Consider the following 12,166-nt stretch of genomic DNA (forward strand, 5'->3'; position numbering starts at 1 on the left):
GTGACTTATTTCTAACAAGGAGACTATGGCACAAGTGACAGTATTTGACTTCCAGGCCTAGGCCTTAAAAGACACTGTGTCTTCCTCCTTGCTCTGTCTTGGATTGCTCTCTCTGGGGTAAGCAGCTGCTACGTCAAGAGGACACTCAAGCAGACCTATAGAGAGGTACATGTGGTGAGCATGAAGCTTCCTGCTAACAGCCAACAAGAGAATGAGAACTTCCACTGCTACCACGAGACAGCTTCCTTGGAAGCAGATGCTCCAGGCCCACGCAAGCCTTCGGACGACTGCAGCCCTAGCCAACAGTTTGACTGCAACTTTATGAGGCCTTGAGCCAGAGGCACCCAGCTAAGCTGCACCTGGACTCCTGACCCACAGAAACTCTGGAGATAATAATTATTTGTAGTTTTAACTAGTAAGTTTTGGGGTAACTTGTTATGAGGCAATAATGGCACACCAAGACCCAGAATCCAAGGAATACAAGTGGTGAATGGAAACGACCATTTTAAGTGAGCTCTCTCCCCACTCTAATCACACTCCTCCTCGTACTTTCTCAGTAAGTAACAGTTATTTACCCAGTATCCATATGAGGAACCTGGAAGTCATATTTGACTCTCCCTACCAACTATATCACCAAGTTATCATTTTTTTTCTTCCATCACTTGAGCCCATCCCTACTTTTTTTTTATTTTTGCCGCACCACACGGCATGTGGGATCTTAGTTCCCCGACCAGGGATTGAACCTGCGCCCCCTGCAGTGGAAGCACCAAGTCTTAACCACTGGACTGCCAGGGAAGTTCCCCATCCCTACTCTTATTGCTTTAGTTCAGGGCCTTTACCATTTTTCAATTTTGGTAAGATACCTTTGCAACTTTTCTCCTTCCCTATAGTCTTTCCCAGCTCCATTCCATTCTCTAGATTAATGCCAATAAGAACTTTTTGAAGAATATATCTGATCATGTTATTTATTTTTATTAAAAAATCACTACTGGTTCCCACATTGCACAGGACAAAATTCAAATGTCATAGCATGGCACGTCTGTCGTGTCCTATAGCTTTTTCTCTCATCTCCACGTTCACAGCCTACAATCTGGCCATCTTTCGCCTTTGCATATGCTGCTTTCTTTCTGTGTGGAAGATCTTTCATTCTTTCCTTATAATTCTTACTCTTTTTTAAAAGACTCAGCTCAAGGTTTATCTCAGAACCTTCCTTAATTATCAGGTCCAGATTAGATGACTTTCTTATAGTACTTTATCAGGGCACTTATCACATAGATCAGCATGTGTCTTCCACTAGAATGTTAGCTCCTGAGGAAAAAAAAAAATCTATCCTCGATACCTAGACATTCATTTATTCCTACATTCAACTTATATCTACTGAGCAACTACAATAGACACTGTATTAGGTGTTTGTTACACACTAGTGAACAAAACAAATATGCCCTACCCTGGCATAGCTTGTATTCTATTCAAGAAGAAAGACAGTAAGTTAAATAAACAAACATCGTGATATATGAAAAAAGAATTTTATCAGAGGGTAAACATAAGGACCTACTTTAGGTTGTGTGGCATACAGTACAGATGCACTCATACATTTACTGAATGAAATGTTTATACCTTCACCTCAGAGATATAAGTGGGTCAGGCTCATCACATCCTTGCCAACATTGAGTCTGTTTTTTTTTAAATCTTTGCTCATACTGTCAATGTCACTTTCTTGCTTATACATTCTCAGTACTAAAAATCAAGAAAAAGAACACAAGACAAGATCAAATATACATTAGAAAAAAGAGGCTTGATAAAGCACAAGTGGAAAACAAAGTCTAGCTTTATATTATCACGGTTACTCACATGGCTGGCTAAGATAATTTCAAAATAACCACCTGTAAGATCACACATTTTACTAAGTAAAAAGTATACTAAAAAAATGAAAGCCAACTCTTTCTGGTATTCAGAAGTCTGAAGCAATCATTGTTTAGTTTTTTTAAAAGAGCAAATTCCAAGGGAATCCCTGCCTCTCCCTTGGTTCACTGCCAAATAACTCACAGCTGGAATATTTCTGGGAAATATGGGTATGTGACAAAGTTAAAAAAAGATCAAGACCACTGAAAACCAAGCTCAATATTTTAAAATGGGAATGGCAGGATGAGGAAACTATATATTAAAATGCATAAAACAATTTTACTAGTAATTGCTCATTAATTTTAAAAAAATTTATAACCAACCAAAAAAATCAAAACTTGGTAGTAAATAAAGTACTTAACTGCTATTTATAACAGTTGAGAAGGTTTCTAGGACTAGTTTCTTATATTAATATAAAATGCATAAAAAATTCCAAAAACACAGCAAATATTGCCCTATATTACAAAGCTTGTATTTTACAAAAGATGCACATATTTAGTGCACATTAAAGAAGAGGAATACAAAAGTTAAATAAGTCCATCCCTTCTTAGTATTGACTATAATAACATCAATTGATCATGCCTTTTTCCAAATTCATCTCCAGGGTCTTGAAAAATTTAAATGAATCAGTGTAGATGAAGAAAAATACCTTCCGTTTTACCACACATTAGCCTTGTTGGTTGAAATATGAGATTTTTCTGGAAACTATACTCATCTCTTTGCTTTTAGTAGCCTATTTCAACACTTAGCCAGGATTTGTGCCAAGAGATAGAGGCATTCGTCACCGAACCTGTTACACCACAAGAGTTTTTTCTTTTTAAACTGATGACTGCCCAATAAAAAACTGTTAACTTACTTGTGAATTTTCAGAGGCAGAGGGTTTTTTATTTTTTATTTTCCTTTCTGGCTTCTGGAATGGAATTTCACCAAGTTTTTCAAGATATTAACTTCTTTAACCTGCATCAATCATCATTTTAAAGTAGTATATAAAAACTGTCAAATGGGTCAGAAATAAGGTTTATGTAGTTCAAAATTATCTCTGACAGTGGCAAGATTTAACCTTTTGAGCCAACCTCAACAGACCGGCAATACAACTCAAATTATTAACATAATACATAATGATAAATATTGCTCTCGCAAAAGCAAATTGTTTTCCTACTTAAAATTTTTTGCAAAAGGTCTACTATAAAAATATTTTCTTCTCTCTTTATTTCCCTGCCACGATAATGTTAAACCATATCTGGAGTCTCCTCAAACATCAGGTGTTAAGAGCACAACATTCCATTTTAGTTGGATCACTGCTTCACATAGTCAATGTGTATTTTCAAGGCACTATAAAAACTCTCAAGAACAGTGAAAGAAAAACATTCCTCTTGCCTACAGATCTTTCAGGTATATTTCCCCTCAAACTTTTCTAAATTGATTGTTGTGATAACTGGTTTTTCTTCATTTTCCATGGTACAGTCCTTAAGTTATTTTTCTTTTACTTGGAGCCACTCCTTCATTTTCAACTTGCTGAGCAGGCAGACTTTTGGTTTCCATGGAAACTGAATTCCTGCGGCTGCGGGTAGGCATTCTTGTTCCACCAACCTAAGAGATGAAGCAAAGAACAGGATCGCTTAACATGTTTACAACGTTCTTAAACACAGTCAACTCTATTATTTACAAATGGACTAATTTCCTTGCAAATGGTCCTTTATATATTTTTAATCCCTAGCCACTTAACTGCTTCTAAGCAAGCTTTAACCTGACAGAGTTTTAAAGTACGAAACTTTCAAATAACAATCAGGGAAGGAGATACATCAGGGTAAACGGAGAGAAGTGAAGAGGAAAACCACACTTTGTGCTAAATTTGGGAAAGTTTGAAAGCTAAATGAGAAAATGCAGGAATGACAGGCCTTTAGAGAAATGTGCTTACAATAATGAAACTGAAGGGCAGGAGAAATGAAAAATAGGAAGGGTGGGAAAGGAAATACAAGAAGGTCAGAGGTGGTAAAGAGAGAGAAGAAATTATGAAATGGAGAAAGAGAGACAGAGTAAGAAAAACAGAAGAGTCCAAAAAAGGAGGATAAAAAGAATAAAAGGGAAACGAAGGGAAAAGAAAAAAGACCCCAATTTGAGTTGAGAGGCTGGAAGAGCAAGAAAGAAAGAAAGAAAAAGGGAAAGGAAAAATTGGAAGGCAATTACAGAGGATGGGAAAAGAGGAAGAAGGGAAGCAGGGGGAAGAAGCTTTGTTGGGGTGCTGGTTCTACCTTAATATCTACTCTTCCTCAGCACAACGTGCTACTCAATCCCACTTTCTAGCTCACACAGTCTAGGGAAGAGAGAGTGTATTTTTAGGATGCAATCCCTTGCTAATTGCAGTCCCACTGAAGATGAGGTCTGGAAATACTGTCATCCCCTTGGCCACTGGAAGAGTAAAAAATTTTTAAATGGGGTAATGGAGAAAGCCAGGCATTACAGAGAAGGACAAAAGCTGTACAGCCTGAAACCATTTTCCCAGAACTTGTCCATATCTACCTCTATTTTCTTTAGTGACCTTGCACCCCCTTCTATTTCTTCACATCTTCTCCAGTGTGTTTCAGACCTGGAAATGATTGTAATTCCAATCACACTCTCTCATATTCCTTATACAACAGAAATATTACTAGCATTGCCCCAAGAGGCTACTGGCTCACTAAGAATGAATCAAACTCCAGCTACCCTCACCTAATATCTTGTCTCTTTAGGGGCATTTTTTGGTTTACAATTAGATGGTTAGAAAAGACAAATTTGAGTTAGGGTTTGAGTCTGCCAGTCTGTCTGTCTGAATCTGAAGAACTTTTTTAACATACAGATTAAAAAATTGCTGTGATTTTTAGATTATGTATACCACTCCCCACTCAACTGGTATTTACTATAAAAGTATACTGACCACACTAATTATATCTACCACATTGCAAGCATTTTGACCCTATATGTGTATGTGTGTATGAGCATGAGTGTGTGTGTGTGTGTGTGTGTGTGTGTGTGTGTGTGAGAGAGAGAGAGAGAGAGATCCATATTTATAGCAGAAGTTGTGGAAGGAGAAAAGGGATAGGCACAAGGCCATTATAAAAAGACTAGAATCAGAAGTCTGGAGTAGCAAAGGAAGCAAATGGGATCCTCCTATTAAGCTCTGCTTGATGCAAAAAGAGGCAGACACAGGCTTTACTGGGGTATCTCTCAGGATTAGTGCTTAAGGTACTACTACACAAAGGTGACATCTGAGTTCAAGTGGACTAGGGACTAAGGAATCGTATTAGAGGCAGAGATATCTGTCATATGAGTTTTTACATCATGAAATAAGTAGATCATTTCTGTTCCATATAAGATCTTACGTCCCAGGGTTTCCTGAAGCTCTTGTCTTTTCTTTTGCTGCTAAAGCTGGAATCCCTGTCTGTGCTTATTAGCTTGGTAGGATTAGAAAGTCTCATTCCCATGGCCTCGCTAGGAGGAAGTAAGGGAGAAAGATGGGGGCAATTCCTACATATGTAGGACCAGATTGTAGGGAGATGTGTAAGAGATCACCAAAAACTTTCCATGGGCTTAAAAAAACATCAAACCAAGCACTAGTTAGCTAATTGTCTACTGTACCTAATGTTTGGCTGTACAACAACCTGGTCCTAGACAATCTCGCTAACGATTTGTCCTTGGACTGAATGCATGAAATATCTTCAAAAAAACACAAATCAACAAATGCTCAGCATATACATAATTAAGCTGTTTATATTTATGTGGTCAAATCCTGAAAACATGGAATTGTGTCAAGACATTAAACTGTTCATTTTCACTTAAGAGGAATAAGCCACTCACACAGTTAAATGTTACAGGTGAAACTATCATCAGATTTTTCTAAGTTAAAACAAAATCATTGTCTTAGAAAAAACATAAACTCTTCAAAAAAAGTTTTCAATTATTATTTTTAAGTTAAGAAAATGTTGTCTCAGGAGGTTATAAAAATCACTACTTATATTAAATTTAAACTGGAAATAGCCAACAAAAACTGTAGCTAAAATGGCTTAAAATACTAATAACTCACTTTCTCCATTCTTTCACTTGTCCCAACTAGTTAACCACATTTATATATTTTCTTGGCCAAAGTCAACTAAGAATGTATAAGAAGTTGTCATTTCTAAAAGGATCCTCTCAGTAATAACATTAGAATGGAGAAGTGAAAAACATACACGTGATAGATGTTCTGTGGTAAACATATTGAGAAGAGTAGAGAACTCAGACAATAATTTTGGTTCAAAGATTTTTGGCAGCAGGAAAGGAAAATGTACTGTGTTATTGCTTACTGAACAGTCAGATTCACTTGTAGAGAATAAAACTTTTCCTTCAACTAAACTCAAACTGGAACTTCTTACATGATATAAAGAATGAGTGACATGGTAAAGAGTATCTCTAAACCATGGTTTTACAAAAGTTTCAGATAGAGAAATATCATTCAAATGGTATTTCTGGGGAAGGATTCTATAAAGAGCATAACATTAATTATAACTAAAATACTGAGTGATAAAATACTTAGCGTTAAAACACAATTTACATCTTAACATTTTATTGTACTTTAAAAAATTTTATTTATTTATTTAATTAATTTTGGCTGCATTGGGTCTTTGTTGCGGCGACCGGGGATGATTCTTCGTTGTGGTGTGCGGGCTTCTCACTGTGGTGGCTTCTCTTGTTGTGGAGCACGGGCTCTAGGCGCACGGGCTTCAGCAGTTGTGGCGCGCAGGCTCTAGAGTGCAGGCTCAGTAGTTGTGGCGCACGGGCTTAGCTGCTCTGCAGCATGTGGGATCTTCCCGGACCAGGGCTCGAACCCCTGTCCCCTGCATTGGCAGGTGGATTCTTAACAACTGTGCTACCAGGGAAGTCCCTATTGTACTTTTAATAAGGCACTGCAGTCACTAATTACTAACACTTGCTTTTATATTTTCCCATATCCTACTTATTAATTTTTAATTGTATCATCATAATTTTATTGCATGTATTCTGCAAATTGCCTCAAATATTTAATGAAATGAAACAGTATACATAAATAAAACTTGCAAAAAAATTATAACTTTGCTTTTCATAGGCACATAGGGATTTAACTATGTGGTTGCCTTACCCATGCCCTCACTGGGGAGTCTAATAGAATTTTCTTTAGTTGACTCATAAACCTTACAGAAATAAAAAGTTCCATTGACATGATGACTGGGTTCAGTAGAGCGTACAACTTTATCTATGCTTCCTATAGATATTATTTTTAGAATGGTGTTGTGATTAACATGGCAAATGTGGACATCAGGTTGAAATATTTTATAGTCAGTGAAACAGATTAATAATAAACAACCTAATCAAACATTTAATTTCAAAAAGATCTTACCTTTTGTTGTTGTGTTGTGGGACCTTGTGATTTAGGTGGAAAAGTACAAGGTATTCTTCCATGATGGATATGATATGGTAATAAGAGACTGGGGTCTAACGGGACCCAGGGAACTGAGAGACTGGAAGGCACACCAGGAAGGCTGTAATGTGTTTTATGCAAATTGTACGCTGTCCTAGTAACTTTTCCATCAGAGGTCTTGTAGATCAGGAGTGAAGAATCTTCTGCTGCATGAGACAACAAGTAGGAACCCTCCTGCAAACTAAATCCATACAAGGAAACTCAACTCATTGGTTCACTGTGTCAAATTCAATAGCACTTTCTTAATCATAATATATTAATAAAATTGAAAACAATTAGGGGAATGGGATACCAACTCTAAAAACACTTTTATGACCAAGTAAGATTTAAGAATCTTTTAAACTATTTTCATGCCTTTTCAGCAACTCATTTTAGTTCTTATTCCAAGTTCAGGATATATAATTATTTTCTTTTCACTGTTACATCAGTTAAATTGTAAAATTTCAAAAATTTAATGGGGAAACAGACAGTCTGCCTAATTCTCTAATTCATGGACAACACATATGGAAAAGTACATATACATATGAGTACATAAGTACATATACATACCATTCCTATACACAACATTTAAATTAATTAAACACTGTACCTACTTTCTGTCTACTAATAGGTGAACAGAGATAGAAAAGTGAATGTGACAAATTCACTACACTGAGAAGTTTAAAATAAAGTGGCAGAAACAGTCAGTGCAATAATCACAATACGAGGGGCCATGAGAATAATAGCAACCAAAGCAGTTAATAGGTACTGAATGTTTATCATGAGCTAACGACGACTATACTGTTTATATCCATTTCATCATTAAATTCTCCAAAACAAAACTTTAAGGAATAATATTAATTATTAACCTCATATTTGAGATAAACAAAAAATCAGACATGCTAAGTAATTTGCCCAAAGTTCTGAGTGCAGGACCTGGATATAAACCCAGGCAGTCGAACACCAAAAGCCATACCCTTAATTATGATCCTCTATTGTCACAATAATAAGTTCTGTCAAATCTACATTTTCCCTTTCTCTTTAGAAAGCTTTAAGGAATTCAGTGTAACAACATAAAGAGCTAAAGGGATACAATTAATATACTGTGTTTTTTTTGGGATTTTACATTCTAGCTCAAAGGTACAATGGAAGATATCAGTTCTTTCCCACAATCTATCATTAAAAATAAGGACTAGTCATACTTACAAGGATCTTCCTACAAACCTGATAAGTTTTTCATTAATTCATTACTGTTTTTAAACAGAAAAGTAATAGGTATCGACAAAAGTGGTTCAGAGAACTATTATTCTCAGAGCATTTTTTCCCCAATCATTTTCTATTCCCATATAAAGAAATGAATAATAATTGATGTGACAGTGGGAATAAGTAACATTTCAAACACTGAGCTTTTATCAGTGAAACTTTATATCTTAACCTCCTTCACTAAAAAAGAAGAATGCTTTGGTTTACAGAGAGAATTCATGGAGAATGAGACAGTTCAAGAAAGAATATCTTAAAAGTGCTGCATGGGGGCAGCAATGTACACGGATGGCTACAAATATCAGTAGGTTCCGTAACGGCCTCCCCCCAAAACATACATCCCAAACCCTAGAGCCTGTGAATATGCTACATTACATGGTAAAGGGGAATTAAGATGGAATTAAAGTGAAATCAAGGTTCCTAATCAGCTGATTTTAAAATGTAAGGTTTTCCTAGATTATTTTCCTGGGCTCACTGTAACGATGAGTCCTTAAAATGTAGAAGAGGGAGGCAGAAGAGACTCAGAGGGAGATAACGGCTTTGAAAGAGGTGAGAGTGATGTGATATGAGGAGGACTCAACTCGCCTTTCAAAGTCTGAAAAGGGAGGAAAGGAAGAGCACCAGAAGCCAAAGAATGCAGGTAGCCTCTAGAATATACAAAAGTCAAAGAAACAGACCATACCCAGAGCCTACAGAAAAGAAGGCAGAAAAATGACACCTTGATTTCAGCCTGAGAAGACCTGTTAGCCTCCTGACTCACAGAACTGCAAGATAATACATTCCTGTTGTCAACACTAATTTTGTGGCAATTTGTCACAGCTGCAGTTGAAAACTAATACATAAGCTAAGATATTGATATTCAAGTTTCAAAAAGCACTTGGCAAATTTCGTGTTTAAGCATTGTACTTCACATGAAGAATGGAATATATAAAGCAAAAATCTTACTACAGAATCTCAGAACTGAGGAGTACTTAGAAAATCACCAAACTCAACACCATCATTTTATAAATAAGGAAACTGACATCTATCTAGTTGCATAAAAAGTAGGAGAGTTAGAACTTTGAGGTTTTTGACCTTTTGTTCAAATTCTTGAATTGTTTTTAGTTTATCTTTTGGTAAGGGCGTAAGACAAGGAGTGCAAAGGTTTGTATAATGAAACGGTTTGACAAATGATCACGTAGAGAATCTATATACTAAGATTTACTATGGACCGAGTGACTAGCCTCTATGTTGCTTCCTTACCTTGAAAATGTACACAATATAGCTATGGAAGGCTGACTAATATTCCCCCAGAATGTTTACATCCTCTCTCCAGAACTTGTGAATGTTACCCATCAATGGCTTTGCAAATGAAATTAAGGATGCAATGTGACAATAAAAGCAAAAATTTGAGTGATGTACTTTGAAGATGGAGTAAGGGGCTACAAGTTAAGATATATAGGTATTTCTCCAAAGAAGACATACAGATGCCCAACATCACTAAATCATCAGGGAAATTCAAATCAAAACCACAATGAGATACCACCTCACGCCTGTCAGAATGGCTATCATCAAAAAGACAAGTGTTGGCAAGGATGTGGAGAAAAAGGAACCATTGTACACTGTTGGAGGAATTATAAATTGGTGCAGCCACTTGGGAAACAGTATGGAGGTTCCTCAAAAAATTAAACATAGAACTACCATATGATCCAGCAATTCCACTCTTGGGTATCTACCACAAGAATGCAAAAAAATTAATTCGAAAAGATATATGCACACCAATGTTCACTGCAGTATTATTTACAATAGCCAAGATACGGAAGCAAATTAAGTGTTCATTGATAAACGGATAAGGAAGATGTGATATATATACAATGGAATATTACTCAGTCATAAAAAATGAAATCTTGCATTTGCAACAACATGGATGGATCTAGAGGGTATTATGCCACATGAAATAAGTCAGAGAAAGACAAATACCACATGACTTACTTATATGTGGAATCTGAAAAACAAAAGAAACAAACAAAACAAAATGAAGATAGACTTACAGATACAGAAACAAAAGGGTGGTAGCCGGTTGCGGGTGGTGTGTGTAGGGAGAAATAGGCGAACAGGATTTAAGAGGTACAAACCTCCAGTTATAAAACTAATAAGCCACAGGGATGTAACACATAGCATAAAGAATATGATCAATATTATTGTAATAATTTTGTATGGGGACAGATGGTTATTAGACTTATTGTGATCATTTCACAATGTTTGCAAATATCATATCACTTGCAAGTTTATGTAGTAAACTTGAAACTAACAGAATGCTGTACACCAACTATATTTCAATTAAAAAAGAAAAGAAATACAGGTAGCCACTAGAAGCTGAAAATCAAGGTGAGGAAACAACTGTCTCCTCAGAGCCACCGCAAGGAGCCAGCCCTGTTGATACAAGTTTAGTCCACTGAAAATGATTTCAGATTTTTGACCTCCAGAACTATAATAGAATAAATTTGTGTTATTTAAAGCCACTAAGTTTGTGGTAATTTGTTATAGTGGCAATAGGAAACCATTACAATAGCCTTACAGAAAAATGTAATTGCAAGCTCATTGAAGCCAAAGACTATTATATTACCTACTTATTTATACTTTCACAATTTCAACTTTGACACAGTAGAATAAATTCTGTGTTTCTAGGTTATTTTCTATCTATTCCTAACAACATATATTCAAAGTTTCTATGAATTTTCACCCAAGAAAATTAGACATATCAATGCAAAATACCTCCAAAGTACTTACCTACTTAATTTTCTTAGAATGTGTTGAAGGATGTTAAATAAACTTGATATCCTATTAAACAGAAGAAATCTATATAAAATTAAGCGACAAGAAAACTTACTCTTAACAATTTTAGCTCCTCAGGAAGAGAAATATCCTCAATAGCAGAAAAAAACAACAGATGAAATAATGTAAAACACCAAAATTTATTTCTAATTTGATTCACTTATAATATTTTTTGCCATTTTCTGATCTCTCTTCAAAATCATAAAGTATTTGGCTTGTGTGAGTCAGAGCAGCTGTAAAGAGATCAATATTTTACACTGAAACTATAAACTTTTTAAGAAGTTTATAAGTTTAAAATTTTTTTAAAGATTAAAAGTTTAAAAAGCCTTTAGTAGAACTAATCTGCAGAAGAGTTTGCCTTTTAGAGATGGTGGTGGTAACCAGAGAAATTGAGAGGTACTTTAAATGAATAAAGGGAAATGAAATATATTGATTTAGTATCTCTTCTAGACCTAAATTCATTCCCTTTATTATTTATTTAAAAATGGTTTTCATTGGAAGAGGTAGAGCAGGCAGTGAGTAATGTACAGAAAAGCTTTTCTATTCACATATGTAAATAAAAAGTTACTCCTCAAAAGAAGCAATCCTTATAATAGAAGTAGATGTTTTTAAGTATAAGCAGAGAATTCAAGTTTGAATCTGGAGGCTTCAAAAACTATGACAAGCCCCAAAACTGGAACTATGGAAGTAATAAAAGTCAGGACAATTTCCCATCCTTCAAGGTGAATCAAACATATTAAC

At 35.7% G+C, this 12,166-nt stretch overlaps 1 protein-coding gene across 7 annotated transcripts in view; it reads right to left on the reverse strand.

Moving 5' to 3' along the window:
- Window positions 1–951: 951 nt before the first annotated feature.
- Window positions 952–12,166, reverse strand: part of ICE2 (interactor of little elongation complex ELL subunit 2) — a 68,539-nt gene continuing 57,324 nt past the window's right edge. For 3 of the 7 annotated variants that reach the window (XM_027123188.1, XM_027123191.1, XM_027123192.1), the window contains 3 exons: window positions 11,381–11,449; window positions 7,292–7,553; window positions 1,618–3,492 (listed from right to left, as the gene is read on the reverse strand). In XM_027123188.1, the coding sequence (XP_026978989.1) occupies window positions 3,370–3,492; window positions 7,292–7,553; window positions 11,381–11,449 (454 nt within the window). In that variant the 3' untranslated portion in view covers window positions 1,618–3,369. Of the gene's footprint in view, window positions 3,493–7,291; window positions 7,554–11,380; window positions 11,450–12,166 lie in introns of all 7 variants that reach the window. The other 4 variants (XM_027123190.1, XM_027123193.1, XR_003436375.1 and 1 more) reach the window with 3 other exon arrangements.

Source organism: Aethalodelphis obliquidens, unplaced genomic scaffold (genome assembly GCF_003676395.1).
Source record: "Aethalodelphis obliquidens isolate GAN/ISIS:26980383/991018 unplaced genomic scaffold, ASM367639v1 scaffold26, whole genome shotgun sequence".
NCBI lineage: Eukaryota > Metazoa > Chordata > Mammalia > Artiodactyla > Delphinidae > Aethalodelphis > Aethalodelphis obliquidens.